Source organism: Uloborus diversus, chromosome 6 (genome assembly GCF_026930045.1).
Source record: "Uloborus diversus isolate 005 chromosome 6, Udiv.v.3.1, whole genome shotgun sequence".
NCBI lineage: Eukaryota > Metazoa > Arthropoda > Arachnida > Araneae > Uloboridae > Uloborus > Uloborus diversus.
Genome location: NC_072736.1, coordinates 128,465,090 through 128,488,914, shown reverse-complemented (window position 1 = coordinate 128,488,914; position 23,825 = coordinate 128,465,090). Strand labels below are relative to the sequence as shown.

Sequence of the window (23,825 nt, the reverse complement as noted above, 5' to 3'; positions counted from 1 at the left end):
TCAGTTGTTTTCGTAAAATAAGTAATACAAAAATCATTAGAAAATTTTCAACTTTAATTTGATAAATTTTGAGAAGCGCAGAAGAAGTATAATTTTTAGGTTATATGCACCCCACCTCACACTTACGTCACAAAAAAGTCACTTCACCAATTAAGGGTTAAATAAACAGGAAATGTGTAGGCTGCTATTGTTCAACTGATCGTTTAAAAGTAACAAGAAATAAACTTTTTATCTCATACATAATAAAAGTACCTTTGCATTAAAGGCCCGTTTAGAAATTTTAGGACAATAGGCCAGACACATATCTGTTGAAGTCCTTTTTAATAGTGCAATCGAAGAAAATGCTGTAGGGATGTTAATCGTACAACTTTTTTTTTCACTGCATATGTTACACGCTAGGGTTTTACTGAAGGTTTAAGGTAACTAAACGAAAATCATTCTCTAGCCAATGAATTAAAAGCACAAAGTTAATATTTTATTGGACCACGTTTTGCATGGATAACTGCTCTGATTCAATTGCGCATCGATTCTACAAGCTACTGGAGTGCATTTAAATCCAGAGAATACCATGCATTGGCTATGCAGCTTTTTAGATTTTGAAAGTTATATGGATTAGGAGAGTACTGTTGGATGCGCCTTCCACCATATCCCACCCATTTTCTATAAGGTCTAAAATCCGGGCTATGCGGTGGCCAGGGAAGGTGTTAGAAGTCAGACGGATGCTTTGCTCAGCGAACTAATTTTCAACATTTCTGGCCCGATGTATAGTTGCATTATCGTCCACGAAGTCTCCGTCGCTATCCGGATAAAAATGCTACATTGCAGGATGCACTTGATCTGCAAGTATATCTAGGTATCGCAAAGCTGTTTGTTTGCGCTCGAAGAGCACCAAGACGCCACTTCCATGCTGGTAGAACAGGCTCCATATCATGATTCTCCCTCCAGACCCTTGCACAGTGCACGAGTTCAAATGAAAATCTCAAAGAATTCTAACTCATTGGCCAGTGAGTGTAATAGAGAACAAAAAACATCTGCTTGATGTTAAAAGACATATTGCCATACACTGTCTTAATTGTAAACATCATAACAAACGAAATAAAACCATATTTTGCTCACTCATCTGGGGGATATGACTCTCTTGGATCACTCGTCTGGTCTGTGCTAATTCTATACTAGCTACCAGTTTGTTTGGCACTCCTGGCTTCCTTAAGAGGTTTTCCCTCTTCCAGATCAGTCACTTTCCTATGCCGGACCGATGAGTGCTAATAAGCACGAAACTGCAGTCCTCGGCTGGAATGACTGAGCTGGCGGTGTATTTCATGCATATTTCTCTGCATTTTTAATTTTTACTATATTTACTATACTTATAATTTTTGCGAACCAATGTGCTCAGGGGTCCCTAGCCGGGCCTCATGGGCCGATTGATAAACCAGGACCTGAATCTACCACACATTGTGAAGAGTAAAAAAAGTTGACTACCGAATTGATGTAGTTAAACAGGCTGGATCCATCAGTCCATGGCAATTCCTCCTCGCACGATACATTCGCTGGACGTAAATCAGTTCCTTGTTGCAATGCGTGAAGACCTCTCGCAAGGGCGTACACTGAATCGAACATCAAAGCTGGCTCGACCTAGAATAAGGTTAAATATTATCCACACACATGTTGTAAAAGACTTCGAGTGACATTTTTTTAAACTTACGCGTTGTACTATAGAACAATAAGTTTTTTCAAATTCAATGAAGCACGCAAATTGAGTTTTTTAGATCATTCTCGCGTACGTATTAAAGTTAATGCAAATAAGCTATTCGCTTTTTTTTAAAAACCAAATGTAAAAATTGGAAATCCTTGAATGCAGATAAAGTAGATAAATACGTGTCGGTTGATCTGACTGTACAATATGCTTCGATTACTTTACAGGAGATTGAAAAAAATAAATTCGCTTAAACTTTTATAATTGAATCACTGTTTCATTATTTGTTGTTGAAAAATATAAAACCCTTGCATTCGCTAAAATGCTTCTTTTTTGACATAAAGAATTAATTTTTATGTTTGAACGGTTCAAACCAGTTCAAGTTACACGTTTAGTGAAAACTGATTCTTTTAAACAAAAAGGCTGAGGATAAGAGAGGATTAAAATTTAAGCAGTTTCACAAGAACAGTAAAGGCAAAGGCTTATTTTTTTAATAGTTAACACGGGTGCCCACGAGAGCGCAGACTTCGGCATAGAAATTTTTAGGGGGGGGGGAGGGGGAAGTGCTCCGCAGCATTTGAGGGATGTGCGTCCCTTAGAGGATGGATACCCTGTACTCAGTACATGTTAAGATTTGTTTTCGAGTGGTCGAAGTTTTAAATCTATCAAGTGAAAGCTCACTTTCACAATTCAGCGATAATATTTACCTTGATGATGTTAGTTCTGTTGAGTATGTGTTGCCCCACCGGCTGAAACTTTTCCATTTCCTTGAGAGCCTGCCGCACCCATTGTTGCTCGTTGTCTGTTAACCGAAAAGACGTCATATTTACGAAGTTGTACTTGAAATCTTCCAGATTGTAAGTTTCCAGATCCTAAAATTAATGCAGGTGAAAAACAAATATAAACTGTCAAAATATATAGACATAAATCATGCTTAACCTGACTAGGGATGAATTGAATCGCTGCATTGATGCCAAAGTAAAATATAATAATTTTTTTTTAGCTTGTCCAGTAGATTTAGACTTGTGCACGATTCCAATCTGCCCCGAGTACGTCTACTGGACAAGCTAAAAATATTTTTCCATGGTTTATTTCAGCATTTATGCAGCCGACCAATTCCTCCCAACTTTCCTTTTCTTCTTTTGCTTCAGCAAAAGGAAATACTTGAGGTTGTTATTTAACATTGTAAAGACAGTGTAACTGTAATCATCATTTCTTACAACTTCCGAGTCGTGGTAAGAATAACAGTGGCATTAGGCATCTTAATATATAACTTCCCGAGTAATTGAAGGTTTTGTAAAAATATCAGCGGAAAAAAAAGATTGCGTGAATTTAATTTCATGATAAAGATTTGTATTTAAAAAAAGGTACTTTTTAAAAATTACGCATTCAATTTCATGAAAAGTTGTTTATAACTTGTTTTCAGGGTACTCTAAATGGTCACTGTATAATTCTAAAATTAACGATGGTTTTATTGAAAGGAAAACAAATTTATACGAAGACTGGAGCTATGAACTAACCACCCTCCGTTAAATAGAAATTTCTGGTTTTGGGTCAAATCAGCGGCAAGGAAATTAACGTCTACCACTAGAATTCTCAGCCGAACAACAGTTTCATTTAGAGGACCATTTTTGCGTGTCCCTAGTGAGCTATACAGTTTAGTCCTTTTTGAAAGTCCCTGTTGCGAAATTGGCAAACTTAATAGAGAAACTTAAGGATCATTCCATGGAAAAACGTACATTTTGTTCCTCACGTAACAACTAATATGTCTCATTTAGAAATAAAAATTAAAATGGGTAATGATCAAAATTTGCTTAAAAAATCCAAAAGTACGAGGGCAATTTAAAAAGTCTTTGTGCCTGTTTTTTAGGCCAAAAATATGGCTGGGAATACAAATGAAACATATACATTCTCAGCATTGACAGTTCCTTGAACCGTATCTACCTTTTGCTCCAATGAGCGGCGATACTATCAATCGTTTAAGATGACGGTTGTTCTTCAGACGTCCACAACTTGTGAGCAGCGAAGTGTTATTCGTTTTCTATGGAACAAGGGATAAAAGCCCATAGCAATTCACAGGGAAATGCTCCCCCACGTACAGGGAAAAGTGTCTCTCTTAGAGACTCACTTGGAGAAACACAAGGGACGTTTGTCCCTTTTGCTCCATAGAGAACGAATAACACTTCGCTGCTCATAAGTTGTGGACGTCTGAAGAACAACTGCCATCTTAAATGACTGATAGCATCGCCTTCCATTGGAGCAAAAGGCAGTTATGACTGGTACGGTTCAAGCAACTGCCACTGTTGAGAATTTATATGTTTGCTTTGTATTCACAGTCATATTTTGGTTAAAAAAATAGGCGAAAAGACTTTTTGATTTGCCCTCGTATATGTAATTTCCTAAGCAAAAAGTTTTGTTAGTTACATTAAAAAAAAAAACAAAACTACTGTTCCTTAATACAATTAGCTGTTACGTGCGGGACAAAGTCTCGGCTTTTCCGTGGAATGGCCCTTAGGACGAATCCATTGCGAAATTGATTTGGATTTTGCCACTATCTTTCTAACGCGTCAAAAAATCTAATTTCAAGTCAATTGACTAATTTCAAAATTAACATTCGCTCAAAATTTACATATATTGGACAGAAAAAAATCTAAAGAAAATTGGAAAACCACAGTGTTATTGTTGAAACATTAATTGCCAGAGTTGATAATAAGTAAGCTAAAAACGGTTCTCTAATAGATATTTTGGCTTCTGCCAATATCATTTTAAAATGTCGAAAAATTTGAACTTTAAGTCAATTGACTAATTTTAAAGTTAACATTCGTTCAAAATTTACATTAATTGGACGGAAAAAACCTAAAGAAAATTGGAGAACCACAGTTTCATTGTTGAAACAATAACTGCCAAAGCTGATATTAAGTAAGCTAAAAAAGGCTCTCGGATAGAAATACCGGAGTCATTTTTCTCCACAAAGTTCAATAAAGTTGATTCGATTTCGCTCCTAAAAGCAATTTACCTAAATGCATTAGGGAACTTCCAGGAGCAAATAGTTTTTATTCCAGGTTCATTTTACTGCTGGGGTGCATCAATCATTCGAAGAGACTGAAGAATATTCTCCTCATTTTGATTGAAGGGGAGTTCTGCAGCTCACGAACGTGACTCCGGTGCGAAATATTTTCCACGAAGAAAGTTTTCCGTGAGTGAGCAACAAATTTAAAACTTGCACGGACTTTGTTTGCTCAATTCTGCCTGTAAGCTTTAAATCCATAGAACGGTATAGCTGCATTTCATTTCAAAATTTGAAATAATGGAATAAATAGACGAAGACTGTTCATTCATGTTTCCTGTTTCCTATGGCGTTGGGACGGGTGGGGGACTAAGCAATTAAGAGTTTGGGAATGTCAATAAATTATTTCAAAAAGTTATTTGAGAACTTTTTTATTATTTAATTTTTGTATCTAAAAGAATTTTTAGTATGGGAGATGACAGATAAAGTTAATGAGTTTATTTCTAACTAACAGGGTAGTTGTAATAGTTTATTTTAGGTTTTTCATCAGCGCAATATTTTCTTTTATAATGCTCAATTTCTTTGTCTATTTAAAACATGCAATACTAAATCATTATAAAAGGAAATGCACTTTATAGATTGACAGTTTGTATAACATAATCAACTGTTAAAGAAAAAAAAAAAACGATGTCGCACGTTTATAACATTGGATAAAAATGATAAACACGACATTATTAAAAAGTGCAATTGTTTGAAAGAGGGATTTTTTGAAATGCATGTCTGAAATCATTTAAAAATTCTGTTATTTATAAACTATGATTTTATCATTTATGTTTTCAACACGAAGGTCCTGTTTTCATTTCTTATTCGGATCTGCTGGTATCCTAATCTCACTTTACTCAGTCCACTCAATGTGAATCAACGCCTTAGCTCACTTGGTTACAAAAACGGTCATCCCTCTCTCTTGGAAGGTCTTTGAAGGAGATTTCAGCTGGCTGAAATCTCTCTCAGAGATCTTCGAAGGAAATAGATATTAGCGTTTTCGTTTACCAAGTAAGCTAAAGAGCTGATTCACATTGAGAGAATCTAATAAAGTGAGATTAGGATATGGGGATTCTTGGTGCATGACCCACCTGCTCTACGGCTAATGAAACTGTGTGGGCAATAATTTTTGTATTAATAATGTATAAGTAAAAGCGATACTTGAAGTAAAAAAGAAAAGGTGATGGCTGAAATCTCTTCCACAGACCTTCCAAGTGGTCTTATATGTTTGTTATTTATTTTGGAACTTTGGAACTTTTAATGTTTTTTAATAACCTGATTTATTTGTGTGATGGATTATTACACACTAGGGGGCTATCGCCCCCTGCTCGCTATCGCTCGCCAACCCCCGGAACTGCTTACGCAGTTCCCTGTATCCATGCTCGCTTCGCTCGCTCGCTGTATGCCAATACATTAGCCTAGCTAAAATTTTCCGTAAAAATTAAAGTTGGTAATTGCATTTAGGTCACCATCCATTTAACCAATATGAAAATTACGTTCATAATGTTAATTTGTCTGCTTTAGCCAGATTTTCGACAGTTTAACTTTGCTGTATGTAAGATGACTGCCTTGGCAATGTGCACAACTTTACCATTATAGATACAAAAGTGTCTGTCATTGCTTTGGAGAGATTGCACTTCTACCTGTTGGTCCGCGGAAGGTATTTTATTTCCCTTCTACCACCCATTGGAAAACCAATGAAGGCATTCCCCTATCCGCCACCTGGGGACGCGCCCTCTAGGGGTTACAGGCTCCCCCGAGGGATGTATTTACATTATTTACACTCTTATATATTTACATATTTACACTCTTATATATTCTAATCTGAGAAAACTTCCTCATATACACAATTAAAAATGTCCCGTTTGGGAGCCACAACTGACACTGCTTCAAAAGATCTTGTTCTTGATAATGCCACATAGAGCTGGCCATGACTAAAAACAGGCTCAGAGAGCACCAAACATATTTTCTCAAACGTTTGTCCTTCTTGTTGTTATTCTGAATCCTTGCCACGTCACGAACAAAAAATGGTTTAACTAAAAACGCGAAAACTCGCCAAGGCTACTTTGCTTGCACAATACTAAAACTACTATAACCCTAAACAAATTTGGCGAAACCTTTCAGCTGAGAATAAAAGGAATAAAGTAAATTCTTTCTCGGTAATTCATTTTGAACTGAACTGTCGTACTGAAGCAGAGAATAGACGACGCTCAAAGCGCCTACGCGTTCAAAACAACATTGCCGATGAACATGATTGTGGAGCAATGTGTGAAGAATGCGAATTTTGTGGTGCTCTTTATTGGCAGAAAGAGCGTAATACTGCAAATAAATATACTAAATGTTGCCATGACGGAAAGGTGCGGTTACCGGCATTGTGTGACGCACCTGATCTGTTGAAGGAACTGCTGACTGAAAATTCCCCAGCCGCTAAAAATTATCGGCAGCGAATCAGAGAATAAAACTCTGGAAATGGCTCGTCTTAAATTGGATTCAAGAACGGTTTCCTGCCTTCTTTGAGCTTTTCTTTGCTGATTAAGGTTGAAATGGGCCACAGCCCGACTCAAACTCATCTCAAAAAAAAAAAAAGTTCGTTGAGTATTCTGTGATTCAAGATTTCAAAACAACGTAGAAGTTTGTTTACATGATTTATCGGCGAAGTGTTGCCAACAGAGGTTTAGAAATTCACCCCTTCATTTGCCGGCACGTAAGAGAATTATATATATAGATTGTAATGAAACGTTTGACGTAGATAAAGATGGCGGACTATTTTACATTTTGAGAAACTTTTACAGCTGTTTAACGGTGTTTTTTTTTTGGACAAATTTCTTGACATTTAAATGAAACTTTTCATAATTTTTAACGGCTTAATTTGTTTATTTGGCTGAGTATTTTACATTTTAATAAAACTCTTAGTGAAGTTAAAACACTTTTTTAACTTAAAATTTAATTAAAACGACAAAATAATGCGAGATCACAAAAGAAGTATTTTCCACTAAATTTGAGAGATGGTGACAAATATTAGGACAGCCATGCAGTAGAATAATGTTCCCCGCTGGGAAATCTTATGTTATCACCTCTATTCTACATCTCTAGTCCACGACAACGTATCACGCACATCTAAAGAAAAGAAAAACCTAAAAAACAGTCAAGTTATACTTACAAATGTAGTGAAGTGGTAGTAATATTTATAGTCATTCATTTGAATTTGGAGAATCTGTAAAGACAAAATCAAAATTGGTGAACAGATTCAATTAGGATCACATCAACTCAAAAAGAAATCTGTGGTGCTTCTCATTTTCACTTTTCACCCGATAAAACTAATGAACATAATGTGTACACACACGTGATCTCATTAATTATTATAATTTGATTTAAGATCAAAAGTTTAGAATTAAAGTAAATAGTGGGTCACTTGGGGACATTAAGAACCTTCACAATAAAAATTTGTCATACATCATTGATCGAGCTTTTATGCATTACTTTTAATACACAATATCATTTAAAGTATACTTCAGTTTAAAAAAAATCAGCCTTCTCTATGCTCGAGCAATGAGCTTATTAAATTCCAGACGAACCATTAATGAACCTTCTTAATTAGGCCACTCAAATGTGTATGCTTACTGCAAAAAATCTACCTTTTTTCAATGTTAAATAATCAAGAATTACAATCATCAAAAAAGTAATTAGACACTTGTTTTACAACTATTTGGTTTGTTAAGTGGTTTCAGTAATGAACTATTTTACCAACATGATGAACCAGGTGACTGATTCTGATATGCAGATTTCTAATTAAAATTAAGGGGTCACAGTACCTTTCAAACATTTTTTTTAATTTAAGTAAATTTTATATTTTTTGAAACCATAACATGCATACTTATTTCTTAATCAATAATTTATTTTCAAAATTTAAAAATATTGCCTACTTTTTTTGAAAATTCAAAAAATTGAAGAAAATTTCAACTTTTTGAAATCTTTAAGGCTTTTTTATTTTTGCACTAATTAAATTTTTTTTTTGCTAAACGATCATTCTAATCATCTCGAAAAATCTGCGCATTCATTTGCTTATGAGTTTATTAGAAAATTTTCTGTGATTAATTATGTAAAAAATCAAAGTTTTTTTTTTTTTTTTAAATTGATTTTTAAAGGTTTAACATGCTCTAAACATTTGAGTAATTTATAAAATGCTTATCCAATGAACAGTTTTGTCAAATATGTTATCCCAATTTCAAAAAGTATTACTTTAAAGCTGTATCTTTAATAAAAAAATCTTTAAGGATTCTAATGACATGAAAACACAAAAATAACATCATCGAGAAAAAGCAGTTTAAAGTTTTTCTTTTGCATAAGAACACATAACGAGCATGGCCTAAAACCACTCATAACTTTTTAAATATTTGAACTAAAGCAATGAAACCTTTTCCCTGTGTTCAGAATAGTTTTTAGTTTTGAAATAAGCAATAAAACCTTTTTTGATCTTTTCATCATTTTTGAGGTACTGTAAGCCCTTAAAAATGCAGAAAGTCTAATGAAAGCAGAAACTAAACAGGAGAGCATCAATTTAAAAATTAATTTGCGTTCGAGTATAAGGCCAACATGTACATTAATGAACAATATATGACTCTTAAATGTATCAACATTTAAGTATCATATCAAACGTATTTTATGTTTTATAAATATCAGTTCCGCAGGATTAAATATTTAATGACACATAAAAACACTTTCCCATAAAAATGTCTAAATTTGAAACAACAACAGGTAAATAGCTTTTATTTCTTTTATACATTTGAAAGAAAGTGCTTTCACCAACTAGCTATTATTTTATTTTTATCCATGAATGTCCTGGCAAATTTAGAATGAAGTGAGAGTTTCATATACTGAAAATAGGGTAATGACCCCAGTAATTGGCACATTAAGAGTTGGTTCTTAAACTTACCTCTATTTTTATTGCTTAGAAAAACATTATTCACTTGAAATATTTTTGTATTAAAGAATGCACATCTATGCATCTATTTACTGCACTAAAATCAAAAATATTTGAATTGATATTTTTATAGAAGTATTTTTATAAAAAGTTACCAAAATCACCAGTAATTGGCACCCGATACCCCAGTGTATGACACCTTATGACCCAATAATTGGAACATGTTAATGGAACTTGAAATTCACTTTATTTTTCACTTTTAGATTACTTACATTTTATCATCATAAGAAACATAATTAATGTTAATTTAAAGTAGGTAATTTTACATAAATTAATGTTAAATTACATATCTTGACGTTGAAAAAGTATTTTAGAGAAATAAAATTAAATTTGGAGTGTTGAATAGAAAAAAATATCGAGATCATTGCTTTTTCATTAGTCGGTATGCAGTCTCGATTTTACGAATTACCTATAGCTGTTTCCACAGAAAAAGGAATATTAAGAAATAGACCCGATGATTCTAAGGGATCATAAAATATTAACCGATTTTTCACCGTCGCAATATCTGTTTGATGGCCAAACATTTTTGTTTTTTATTGTTTCTCTTAAAAATTTAACAGTATATTTTGTAGGATTCAAATCAATAGTAGAACCCATACAATATAGTTGCTGCAAAAGCATCAGAAATCAAACCTGTAACATATTGCACAACACAGTAGTGTTTAAAGGCCTATGTGCCAATTACTGGAGACTGGCAAACTGAAGCACCACTAAATGGCATCTATCATTATTTCGAAAATCAAAAAAAAAAAAAAAAAAAAAAAGACAAAAAATATATTTCTACTTACTCAAAGTAACACCTTTCAACTAAACAAAACTTTTGACAACGCAAGTTTAAAATATATTTTAAGTCAGATTTTAATGGATTGATGTGCATGCTGCCCTTAAGTCAGAGAAGAAGCTTTTGCAACAAAAATGACTGATTCGACACAAGCCATAATATTTTCTCTTTCCTATGCACTGTTACCATATAGTAATATGAATTGAAGTTATAATCTTTAAAGGAAATGTACATTCAGTTGGTATACAGCCTTTTACTTTTAAAAGATTGGATACGAATCTTAGGACATTTTTGGTGGAAGTGCCAATCACTGGTGACCTGCCAACTACTAAGGGTGTTACTCTATATTGTTAGATTTCATATCTCAGACAACTCGGAAGTAAGATGAAGTTAACTGAAAATGTTACAATGGGTAACATGCAAATAAGTATAAAATAAATAATTGCTTGTGCTAGTCGTTCATTTTTCTCACTAGTCAGTGAATAGTTTTATGTCTTACGTCACACCTTTATCTTTTGCAAACTACAACCTCTTATGAAATTAAGTACAGTCGAGACCGCTTATTGGAGAATATACAGTCGAGTCCGCTTACTGGTTAAAAGAATATTCCGTTTAATGTAATAAATTTTCAATGTACCAAATCATTGAAATTAGTCATTTTGATCCCGGATAATGGAGTATTCCTCATTAGAATAATTTTTTGTGCCAAATTGGCTATTCCCTTAAGCGGGCTCGACTGTATTAGTGATATGAGTGATGAAATATTTAAAAATATTATTGTCCGCTACACCGTTAGGAATTTGCATGAGTCTAAAAAAGATTTTTGATCAAATGACAAAAATACCCATTCGGAAAAAAATAGCAATAAGTTTTTGATGGAGATAACCCAAGAAAATTCGTTTCGTGTAAAATATCAAAAAAGGGTCGTTTTACTTAATATTATAAATAAATACTGACTTTTCCAACAAATTTTGCATTGCATTTATAAATCAACATCTGAAAACCTTTATGTTAAAATAACCGAAACTGTTTGTGTGCATATATTCAACTTGAAAATATTCAGCAAAAATGCAGTAATGGAGTTTTACTAATTTATACAGCTTCATGCATTCTTAACTAGATACTATTCAGGAATGCAACGCTCAATAAAGGCTCGAAAGGCCATCACGAGGGAGTGTTTTCCTTTCAATTACGAACCATATTTTAAACTAAAATGGAGAAAGTTTTCTTCTTCCTGCCGTTTCCCCGAAATAATATTCCGTGCCTTCTTTAAAATTCTAAATTCTTCGTTGGCAACACTTCGAAGACCGGAAGTGTTCACCCCATTGTGGAAAATGATTTCCTTCTACGACTTCGATTTGGATGCTTCAATTAGTTCGGATGTAATTAGTTAGCTCATTAAGAAAGATTAGCTCCCCCATGTTCTCGCTCTTGTTTTCTGAAGATGACAAGATTGCCCTATCGATTCATTCTGGTTTGCGAGAATAAGCTAAGTCCCGTTTATTTTTTGTTCTTCACTAGCGGTTTCAACTCTGATGAACAAATTAAATGTTTACTTCGGTGTAAAAAAGTAAAAAAAATATTTTAAAGTAAACTTTGATATTGTTAGAAGCTATTAAGTGCTATTCTCATTTAGGTTCTTTTATTTGGTTAATCCATTGTTTACTAAATTTTATGTTAGGCATGAAAAAAAAGAAACTATTTATGTATCAAAATTATTTATTTTAACGCAATACTTTTACATTGGGAGATAATTGCAGTCTACTTGTTAAAAGTAGATTGCTAATGCAAAAAATAAAATAAAATTAAATTAAAAATAAAAAGGAAGAAAGAAAAGAAAACAAACTTAAAACGTTTTTTAATTTTAAACTGGATAATCAAAAAAGAACTTAATGTAATTAGTCAGCTTATTAAGAAAGATTAGCTCCCCCATGTTCTCGCTCTTGTTTTCTGATGATGACAAGATTGCCCTATCGATTCATTCTGGTTTGCGAGATTAAGCAAAGTCCCGTTTCTTTTTTGTTCTTCATTAGCGGTTTAAACTCTGATGAATAAATTAGATATTTACTTTGGTATAAAAAATGAGCAAACAATATTTTAAAGCTAACTTTGGTGTTATAACAAACTATTAACTGCTGTTCTCATTTATGTTCTTTTATTTTGTAAAACCATTGCTTACTAAATTTTATGATACGCATGAAAAAAAGAAACTATTTATGTATCAAAATTATTTATTTTAACGCGATACTCTTGCATTGGGAGATAATTGTAGTCTATTTGTTAAAATTAAGAGAGCTAATGAAGAAAAAAAAAATAAAAAGTTTTTTTAATTTTAAACTAGATAATCAAAAAAGAACTTAATGTAATTAGTCAGCTTATTAAGAAAGATTAGCTCCCCCATGTTCTCGCTCTTGTTTTCTGAAGATGACAAGATTGCCCTATCGATTCCTTCTGGTTTGCGAGAATAAGCAAAGTCCAATTTCTTTTTTGTTCTCCATTAGCAGTTTCAACTCTGATGAATAAATTAGATGTTTACTTTGGTGTAAAAAAGTACGAACAAAATTTTAAAGTAAACTTTGATTTTGTCAGAAACTATTAACTGCTATTCTCATTTAGGTTCTTTTATTTGATTAATCCACTGTTTACTAAATTTTATGTTTGGCATGAAAAAAAAGAAACTTATTTCTGTATGAAAATTATTTGGCTTAACGCGACACTTTAGCATCGGGAGGTAATTGCAGTCTATTTGTTAAAATTAAAATAACTATCGCAAAAAAAAAAAAAAAAGAAAAAGAAACTTAAAAAGACTTTTTTAAATTTTAAACTAGATGATCAAAAGAGAACAAAATGCAATCTTTTGGAATATCAATGAAGCAATTAAGTAAGTCCTGAGGAAAAACTGTAACACTTCTTGATTACTCCGCCATCGGGTGTCGATCAATATCGGTAAAAGTTTGCTTTTCAAATAAAATTTTCTACTGAAATAATTTTTTTATAATAATTCGCATTCCAATTTAAATGAGCACTAATTACTAAATTCTGATTAGATAGCGGTATTTCTAACAATACAAATGAATTCCCTGTGCTCAAATGAGCCTGACACCAAGTTTGACTGCATTATGAATTTTAGAACTTTAGAACAGAGGATATTTACGCAAGTAACGTTATTATTTTTGACAGGCCATATCGTGAAACTAGGTACCTCCGACTGTATATGGTTATAATGATTTTTTTTTTTTTACATTGATCATGATTCAAAAGGAAGGAATTTTGACTATCAGTACGAGTGTGACAAACGGTCTGCTAAATGTAAAAATTGGTTACTTGTGCAAGCCCCTAGGGACAGGTTGTATGACGTCAATTGAGACACAGAGAAGCAATGGGATGTAAGTGGCAAAATTAAAAATTTGGAGATAACCAGTACACATGGTAAGTGAACCTCTCCTCTGTCTTGGGGCAAGAGATGATACTAGTAGCCCTGATAGTTGCTGCTATACAGCATGATTTAGAAAAAAAAAATCAATGAAAGCCTATCTAGAATGTTGCATTTCATACTTGTCATGGCATATTTAGTTGCATTTATTTGTAATTAAATACTGTTGAAGAGAGGGAATACTACAGTATAACTACTTTTGTTCACTTACTTTTTAAACGTCAATTTATTGATTTAATTGACAGTGCAATGTACCTCTATTAAACACTCTATTCAAAAATATTTAAAGAAAACAACTTTTAGTACATCAAAAGAAGATCTATCATAATAAAGAAGACTCACTGCTTGCAGAAGGTGGGGAAGGTTTTGCGGCCGAGTGTCCACGACGATGCTGAAGATCCCCCTACTCCGTACGTCTTTGAGGGTATCACGAAAGGTCTCCACACTTGTCTTTCTGAAGATCAGTTGCAGGTCTCGCGGCACAGGTGGTCGAATAAGCTCTTGTAAGCTTATCAACGCTGAGGACAAGAAAAGAAGGATAAGAATAAGCACTTTTACTCGAATAAGTAGAAACGATATCGAGTAAAAATTTGCAATGAATTAAAAAAGGCCCTTTTGATGGAATCAGTTGAACTTGGGTTTTGTAAGAGTGGTTTGATTTGAAATGACTTATCACTTGATTCGTCTTATTACATAAACCAACCAGTACAGACAACAAATACACCAACGAGGTATGGTACATATCATACTTCACGGTTAGTCAGGTAAGGTTCACACATTTAGGGGTAAACTACAAGCTAGGCTAACGCCCAATGCGGGACTTTGCAAGCGCTTTAGCTGGCGCAACTCAACGTATCCGCATACCGCTATCTGCTTCCGAACCCTGTCAAAAAGGTGGATCTGCTGCGCGAACCCCTCGTGTGGTACAAAGTAAGGCTACAGACAAAGAGGTAGGGTGAAGTGGGAGAAAGTACAGAAAACAAAATTATTCACGGAAGTATTTGCAAGAATATTATTTTAAACGGGTCAGGGTAGTTAAGTATGACTTCTTCCAATAGGGAAGTTTTCGATTTTTCAATTTTATTTTTATATGATAGAGTAACATGTATAAATATCATAAGTGAAAAAAATTTTGCGATGCGATTAGTAGTTTTTTCTAAATTAATTTTTAAAGTTCAAGCGCGTGTGACGTCAAATGGCACAGGAAGTGACGTCATGCATTTTTCCGCCGCGGGAGAAGCCGAAGGACGTGCAGTTGGCTTCGAAGACGAAACTTAAGCCTCGCATTTAACTCCTCGCGTTTCTGGAACATTAAACCTCTCATCCTCTCGGAAATATTCGAATACCATCATTGATGTTACTCGAGGAAGATTATTAGATTGTGCTTTAACGAATCCGGCCTCCATAGTGTGTTCGAAAGGTTTATTGAATATCTAAAAAATAAAAATATCAGCGAGCTCAAAATGTCCGTAGCGAAAACAAGGGATCTTCGGAGGAAGGCTGCCCATTAGTGCCCTGTGACGTAAGCTCGTGACGTTTCAGATCTCTTAATTTCTCTTTGAGAAATACGTTCCTCCTATTCTTTTCTTTTTTCAACCCTCGTCTGATATTCGAGTATTTTAATAACTACACTGCATTCTTTTAAAAGCTGAATGTAACCATAACATCAGAACAGTAATAATTCCAGAATGACTTCTGAATGCAGGCTTTGATGTTTTTTTTCTCAGAATGTATTAAAAAGAGAAGTTATCCATCACAAATGTTGCAGGCAAGAGTCAAGCTTTCTCCTCTTTTTATCTCCAATTGTGAAGATGCAGCAAGATCTTATCAATCTTGATAGATAGGTCAGATTTGATGTTTTGCAGAAGGAAGGTTGTAGAACATTCTATCCCATACTTAGTTCCGTCTAATGCCCCGAAGAACAATGTACCATATAAGAAAATGGATTGATGATTCAAACAAGTAAGCTCAGATTCTTATGGATGACAGTTCATTTTTGTTCCTTTTCAGAAGAAGATTTCGACATTTTCTGTTGTACTTTTTTTTAATGAAAAGATCTGACATTACGGAGCATTCATGTTGAGGTTAATTGACGTTTGAAAAATCAAAACATGTGTTTATTGTTACCTTAAAATTCAAAACATTTATTTACGTCAAATCTAGCACAAGTAGAGAAAAGTTTATTATTTTCATTCAGTTAGTTTTTAATTATCCCATTTAATTAAACAAGTGCGTTTTGCTGAGGAAAATATTCATTTAAATTTCCGTGTCTGATTGCACAGGCACGAAAACTGCGGTAAGAATGTAGAATAAAAGACGCTTGGCGATATGTTTCAACTGTAGCTTGGCAAAACAGGAAAATATTAACATCGTTACAATGTTTGCTCTTCGTGCTTTTATTTAATATTCTAATAGACATTTTAATGCTTTTTGCTTGCTCGATATATTTATTTAGTGGGCTATTTTACAAGAAGACGGAGTTTTTGGTGTAGTATAGTTAAGTTGGTGGTGAATTTTCCATTCCAAAGGATTTTTTATAACGTTCAATACAGTGAAACCTGTGTATAACGATAATGTCTATAACGATAACCTTTCAATAACAATATTTTTTTTTAGCCCAAGCAAAATGTCAGCATTAACAATCAAATTCTCTATAACGATAACCTGTCTATTACAATATTTTTTTTTAGGTCCCAACAGTATCGTTGTAGACAGGTTTTACTGTACCTTGTTTTTTTATTTGGTGGATTATTTTACATTTTAATGCAGCTTTCAGTTTTGTTTAACAGTTTGTAAGAGTCAAAAGTCCATTAAAAAAAACAAAATTTCCAAATAATTGTCTTGCAGATTTTAAATAAATGAATGAAAAAAAAGGAAAAAGAAAGATTGAGAAAAAATGCATGAAAAGCATTAATAATGCTAAAAACAAAAGATCAATAACAAAGAAGTTAGTTCAGAAAATAATAAAAAAGAAAGCTTAATAGCAGGCTTATGGAGAGGGGAACAGCATTAGTACTACGATTCAAACAAAAGGGTTTTTGTTAAAAAGACATCTTATTACTTTGTTTCATTCTTTGATTTTAGTTTCCCCTCCAATTTACAATTCTTTAAATGCACTATTCTCCTCACTTTAAAGCACTTTCATATTGTATCTTCGTTCCTTTTATACATTCCATTCGGTTATTGTTTTTGAAATACCCGTTTTTAAACGCCTACAAAAATATTATTTCTTTTAGTTTAAATGATCAATCTGCTGCTACTGTAACCCTATACTCGCATATATAGGTGCACGTTAATATTATTCCTTATGCTACTACACTTTTAATATGGATGGTGTTATGCAAAAATGGGTCAATCCACCAAGAAATGCTTTTGAGTAAAATGAGTTTAAAATTGAACATCAAGGAACAGTTTCTTAAAAGAGGATTGGTATTTTGTTTATTAGACAGCATAGTAATACAGAATTTGGCTAAAATCTTTTTTGCATCCTTTCGTATGTCAGCTTATTTACCAACCCACGTGAATAACTCATTTTTTTGAATTTTTGTGGCTTAACTCATTTTTGAATAACACCGTTGACATGGATACTCAAATCGCTCCTATGTGAATAACTCATTTTTTGAATTTTTGTGATTTAACTCATTTTTGCATAACACCGTCGACATGGATACTCAAATCGCTCCTATGTTTTTGAGGTGTGGTTTAATTTTTTGCTAAAGCATTTAGTCAAGTTCTACGTTCTCCCATACATTTATGCTATCAGTCAACGACTCGACTGAACTGAATTCCATTTTGCACTTTTCCTGACGCACTCGCTGACATGATAGTGAACACGTCACGAGAAAACTCCTGATAATTACCTCGGGTATGATCCATAATGGATATTTCAGCTATTCGCACGTTTATAGATACTAGTGGTACGACATCGATAAAAAAACATCCATCTTTTTAATGAATATTTCTGCATAATAAACTCTAAATAATGTTTTAATGCTAGAACTAAATTCATAGTAATCACTTTATTAAACAAGAAGATTTTTGAACTGTCAATGAAAAACTAATGATAATTAATTATTAACATTCCAAATTATGTATTGAAAAGGAATAAATAACTTATATTTTTAAAATACAAGGAGTTGAAACATCAGTAGAAATTATTTGGAATTATTTCGTGACTTCTTTTACATTTCCACTTGAATAATAAAAAACTGAAAGAAAGTTATTTAATAATTAATTCGAACCAATTGGATAAATTTGTAAAATTTTTCAAACGTGGTTGAAAAAAGGGATAGTCAACTTTTCTGCAATATGAGTCTACTTCCATTCACAACTAAGAATGGAAAACTCTTTTCCATATGCCAGATCTCCCAATAACTTATCTAATAACAAAACTTTCGTCATAACTATAAACCAGACATAAACATATTTTTTAAGGATATTTCTGGTTCAAATACTAAACATCGACAGTGAAAAAAATGTCCAACGCAAAATATCGATGTTAGAAAAAACATTGCCCCACAAACATCATGGTAAAAATATCGATGTTTCAAAAACAGACATCGATGTCGCACCACTAGTAGATACGTATAAAAGTGAGTACAGGTCAGGAAAACGAGTAAACATTCAATGAAATAGAAAGTCTAGGAGAGAAATTGTGTGATTGCAGAACTTTCTCCTTTATTTCTCATAAAGATAGCAAAAAGAAGGCAAGACGAGACATATACGATGCTTTTGATGAAGGTAAAATAACAATAAGTAACAAGTTTCTATGGGAGATTTTTTGCCTCCATCTCGGTTATTGACTAGTTCAGACTGATGATTCCATAATATAAACGAAACTGCAATCTCTGGATGTCATAACCGGGCTGTGGGTACATTACCTGAAGTTCTGTCTCGGCTTTTACGAGTCGAACCGATACATAGCTTGCGTACTCTCACTGGTGTGCTCAATTAGTTTTACCTACCAGTTTGATGGCACTCTCAGCTTCAATGAAATGACATCTGCCTCCATCTCGGTTATTGACTACTAGTGGTACCCGCACGACTTTGCCCGTAATAGAAAATTAAAAGCTATTTTGGGTCGCCTGTATATTTACAAATAATGTATGGCGAATTGTCTCGCCAATTGGCTTGTTCCCATGTTACGGTTCCACGTTACGATAATTTCGTAATTTACTCGTCCATCTTATGAGAATTTTGTTCTTAAAATTGGAATAGAAAAAGAACCACATTGAATTTTCAAAAAATCGCTTCGAAGTGCACACCCATATGCTAAAAACTAACTTTGTGCCAAATTTCATGAAAATCGACAGAACTGTCTAGGCGCTATGCGCGTCACAGAGATCCTGACAGACAGACAGAGATCCGGACAGAGAGACTTTCAGCTTTATTGTCAGTAATAAAGAATCCAGATTGATGATTCCATAACAAAAGCGAAACTGGATTCTCTGGATGTCATAACCGGGCTATTGGTACACAGGATGTAAAAGAACAATAGCGTTGTGCTCACAGAGGTCCTCTTCGTAGAGGATAGCAACTCGCGTCCAGTTGAGGTAGTGAATAAGGTCCCGAATGGCGGCTCCTACGATTCGAGGGCCAGGGTGGAGGTTGATCGAGAATTCTTTCTGTTCAGGTTCCAGGATGCCGATTCTGGACTCCACGTGCGGAATGTCGAGGGCGTCGCACACGCTCTGAACTTGACTGCTCAGAAGGGGCTCCTGAGGACCGAAGAGCGCGTTCGCTCCGCCACTCACCTGTTGACAGGCTGTAACGAAGAGAGAAAAAACGTGGTTCAATTAAACGTTGCGATACGTATAAAAAGGAGAAAAATATTTGAAACTAAATTCCACTCTTTTTTTTTCTCAGAAGTATTTAATTCAGAAGAAAAGAAATTAAAATAATTTGAATTCTGAAATTTTGAATTCAAATTATGTGTTTCGCAATCACGAGTTGCGACAGGACCCTACTCATTGGAGTTGTTGTTTCTAGAAACGGCTCCTGTCCCCCAAGTCTGACCTTCCTCTTGGGCGGTTACGTGTGCACAGTTGTGTGCGTGTGTAGGCTTGTGTGTGTGTGCGTAGAACTATGTGTTTGCACGTAGGCGTGTGTGTATGTGTGTATATGAGCTGCGTGTGTTAGGACATGGACGCCACCGACCAGGAGAAACGGAATCCGGGGGACAGTGTTCAAGACCGGAGGAGCCGCGCCTGAAGTTTACGGTGGGCGGTGGTGCTGCAGAGGCTGGTCCAAGCTGAAAAAGGAACCACAACGCCAAGGACGGTCAAGTGAGAACAATAAACAATCGTGATTGCTCAATAAATGAGTAGGGCTCGACCGATGGCATTTTTTGGCCGATGGGCCGATGCCGATTGTTGGCCGATTGTTCAAAGATGGCCGATGGCCGATGGCCGATTGTTTTCCTCCAAATGGCCGATTGCCGATGGCCGATGGCCGATGCTGTTGGCCGATGGCAAAAAAAAAAAAAATCTAACAGAAATAAATTGATAAGATTGTCAGGGATTTAAAGGATCATGATTCATTTTACTTTACTTCCTTTCTACGAATAAGGAATTGTAATCCCCCCCCCCCAAAAAAAAAATCAGATTTCGACCTAAATTTTTATTTTACGATTATCCAATTTAAACTTCACAAGTTTTTTCGGCGCATATGTACATGCATATGTACCTAAGAACATATAGATGGCCGAAATATCCATTTTGAAAGCCTCCTTAGTTAATTATCGCAAATTCTCTTGTGATGTTTTCATGCGCGTAAACTTACGGCACTCAAAAACGTTATGAAATAGTAAGTTGAAAACTCATACGTAGGTAGTATGATCTAAAAGTTCGAGGACAAGTTGTATAAAAATTTACCGTGAATCTATCTACAAAATAGTCATTTTGAACGACTATGCACTTCTGCCACCGTTCGTATAGCTTTTAGAAGGACTCCGGGAATACATTTATCACAACCTAATGTAAGGCCTCTTTCGCTGCTGCTTTGACTTCATCGTGGGGAAGAAGGCGACTTTCATGTTGAGGATGCACGGTTCCATTGGTCAATACTCTGATATGACAAACCAATAACATCACGTTTCGTCGGACTTAGCTCCGTGTGACTTTTACCTGTTCCCAGCAAAAAAAAAAAACATTTGCATGGACGCTGCTTTCTTCCGTCAGGAGAAGATAAAGCTAAATCACAGAAGGTAGCGAAAAAAGGCTTCCAGGAGTTTTTCCAAAAGTTATATGAACACTGGCTGAAGTACATAGTCCCTCAAGATGACCTTTTGTAGGTGGATGTGCTTCGGTAATGTGAGCTATTCTGGGTAAGGTTTTATACAGCTTGTCCCTCGAACTTTTGGATCGTACTACGTACAATCTGTATAGGGTGTAGTTATGCTTCTCCTTTTTTGACTGCTGTATGATGGAATACAAAGAACAACAGCCAAAAAAAAGGGAGGAAAAACAAAGAGACTGTTTAATAACCAATTGATTTTTTTTTAATTGAACATATAACTAAGATTTCAGTAATATTGTAATAATGTTTGGATTTAGGTAAACTAAACATAGTTAAAAAGCATTAAATTATGTTCTTTAATCATTCAAAAAAAAAAAAAAAAAATATGAAACCGTCAACAAATTACGCTATTAAACTGGAAAGATTGCACTTAGACATTTTTTAGTCATCAAGTTAAACAAAAAAGATAACATATAAATTACAATATTAAATCATAATAGGAATATTTTTATACTTATTTAAAATTTATGAATAGAAAAGTTGGCATTTTTCATAAAATGTATAACAGTGACATAAATTTTGCAGAAAAAAGAAATAGCCATGAAATGAGCGAGGTTCTTAAAACGCAGCTACAATAAACAAACTCAATATTTACACCAAGTTAATAACTGAAAACATATATATACTACTTGATTTGATGTTTGCTCTCGTAATATTGAACAATTTGATTGATTAATCTTTTATGAAGCACTACAAATACGTTCAAATTAAATTTTTCAATTTAACAATAATTTTCAATCGATCGCTATTAATGATGCAAAAAAGGTGGCGCATTACAAAATATAGGTGAAAGAAGTATAAAAAATACGCAAAATGACATTTCTTGACCAAAATAAATTATCGCCAAATATTTAAGAAATGCTTGAAACGACAAGGGAGGGTTAGGGGGTAACCCTCTGATTTTGGAGTAACTCACAACGTTAAACTTCGGCCCCAACTTCGGCTTAATTTTTTTAGTACAGAACCGCTACCACCAACGCCTCGGAAGAGTTTCTGAATCTACTTCAGCACTTCCGAAGAAAAAATTCAAAATCCCTTTGTTTTCTGAATTATGTCACCATTCCAAACGTCTTTAATCAATTTCTAATTAATGCTCTAAATTCTTCCTAAACAATAGATAAAACTTGAAAAAAAAAATCTTATTTTATGAATGGTGTTAGTTTTAAACAACTTAGAAGTACAACTAGAGTTTAATTTCAGAAATTAAGGGAGTGGGAGGAGGGAAAAGCGTTCTCGGAAATACAAAAAATAGTCGTTGGCGGATTTAAAATGTAGCAAATGTTGCAATTGCGCGAGAGGCCCCATAACCATAGGGGCACCGTAGGAGTTACAAAAATGCTTTTGATAAATGTTTTACAACTTCTGTGATAGAGAAATACGGCCCCAAAATGTATTTCGATGGGCCCCAAACTTGTAGCTCCGCCGAAGCGATACAGAAAAGACTGCATTACTGTGATTCATATTACAAACATCGAAAATTTAAAAATAACCGTCGGTTCAACTGGAATCGAACAAAATGAAACAAAACCGGTTTCGCCATCTCATATTTGTTTCCATGGTCTCCAATTCTGCAATATATCACCAAATGATCGTCAGTCTGAGACGCTATATTAGTTTTGCATTGAAGTAAGTAATTAATAGCCCCAAAAAAATCAGTTAATAGACTTTTTAGAACATCCGATCGAAAACAAAAAGGGTAGGTCACAACTGGAACGTGCGCACTTCCCACAGGCGAAAATTTAGCCTTCTACAGCTTACCATTTTTTAGTTATGACTTATGAGAGATACATACGTACATCCAGCCGCAAGAAACAACGCAATAATTAACGTGTTTGGTACCTGAATGCAGTATTAAAATCTCTTTCAGGGGTGACTAAAATATAAATTCATACTGAAATTTAAGTAAACAATTTTGTTTGAAAACAATAACTTCCTTTACTTTGTATTAAAAAGTAAAACAAAGGTCTTTTTTTTTCAAAAACATCGGCCAATTCCATCGGCTTTTCGATGTTTTTAAGGCCGATGGGCCGATGTTTCCTGCAAGTTAGCATCGGCCGCCGATGCCGATGCCGATGGCTAAATTGTTGAACCATCGGCGCCGATGCATCGGTCGAGTCCTATAAATGAGTAAGGTAACGGTACCAGTAACAGACAAAGGTCCAGTAACAGACAGTCGTAAGTTTGGATTTAAATAATAAGAATTTTAGGAGGGTAAAACTGATGTTGTTGCAACCCATAAATACGGTGCATCCATCGACTGTTATCAGAGTGAATTTCATGATCCAGTTGGTATTTATAGGGCAGTATTGGGAGGTTATGAACAGCTACCACGAGGTCTGCCGGTGTTTCATATTTATTTGAATTTAATAAGGTTTTAGATCTAAAGATAACTCTAAACTCCAGTAGATAGCGTCAATTCGCAACTCCAGAGCTCTAATACGCTACCTCGCGGTGATTAACAATACTATTGAAAAGGGTAAAACAGTCCATTTCACGTGTTTTCTTTGGGGTAAATTACAGGCTTCAGACAGTTTATGGTGTAATGTAATTTCAGAAGAATAGAAAAGAAAGCTTCCCACAAACACAATGAAA

The 23,825-nt window shown here is 34.4% G+C and overlaps 1 protein-coding gene across 1 annotated transcript in view; it reads right to left on the bottom strand.

Moving 5' to 3' along the window:
• Nucleotides 1-23,825, bottom strand: part of LOC129225256 (glutamate receptor ionotropic, kainate 2-like) — a 276,786-nt gene that overhangs the window by 61,059 nt on the left and 191,902 nt on the right. Inside the window, exons 3-7 of the mRNA XM_054859840.1 lie at nt 19,447-19,701; nt 14,280-14,455; nt 7,903-7,956; nt 2,401-2,565; nt 1,480-1,632 (exon numbers count right to left, since the gene is read on the bottom strand). Of these exons, the coding sequence (XP_054715815.1) occupies nt 1,480-1,632; nt 2,401-2,565; nt 7,903-7,956; nt 14,280-14,455; nt 19,447-19,701 (803 nt within the window). The remainder of the gene's footprint in view (nt 1-1,479; nt 1,633-2,400; nt 2,566-7,902; nt 7,957-14,279; nt 14,456-19,446; nt 19,702-23,825) is intronic.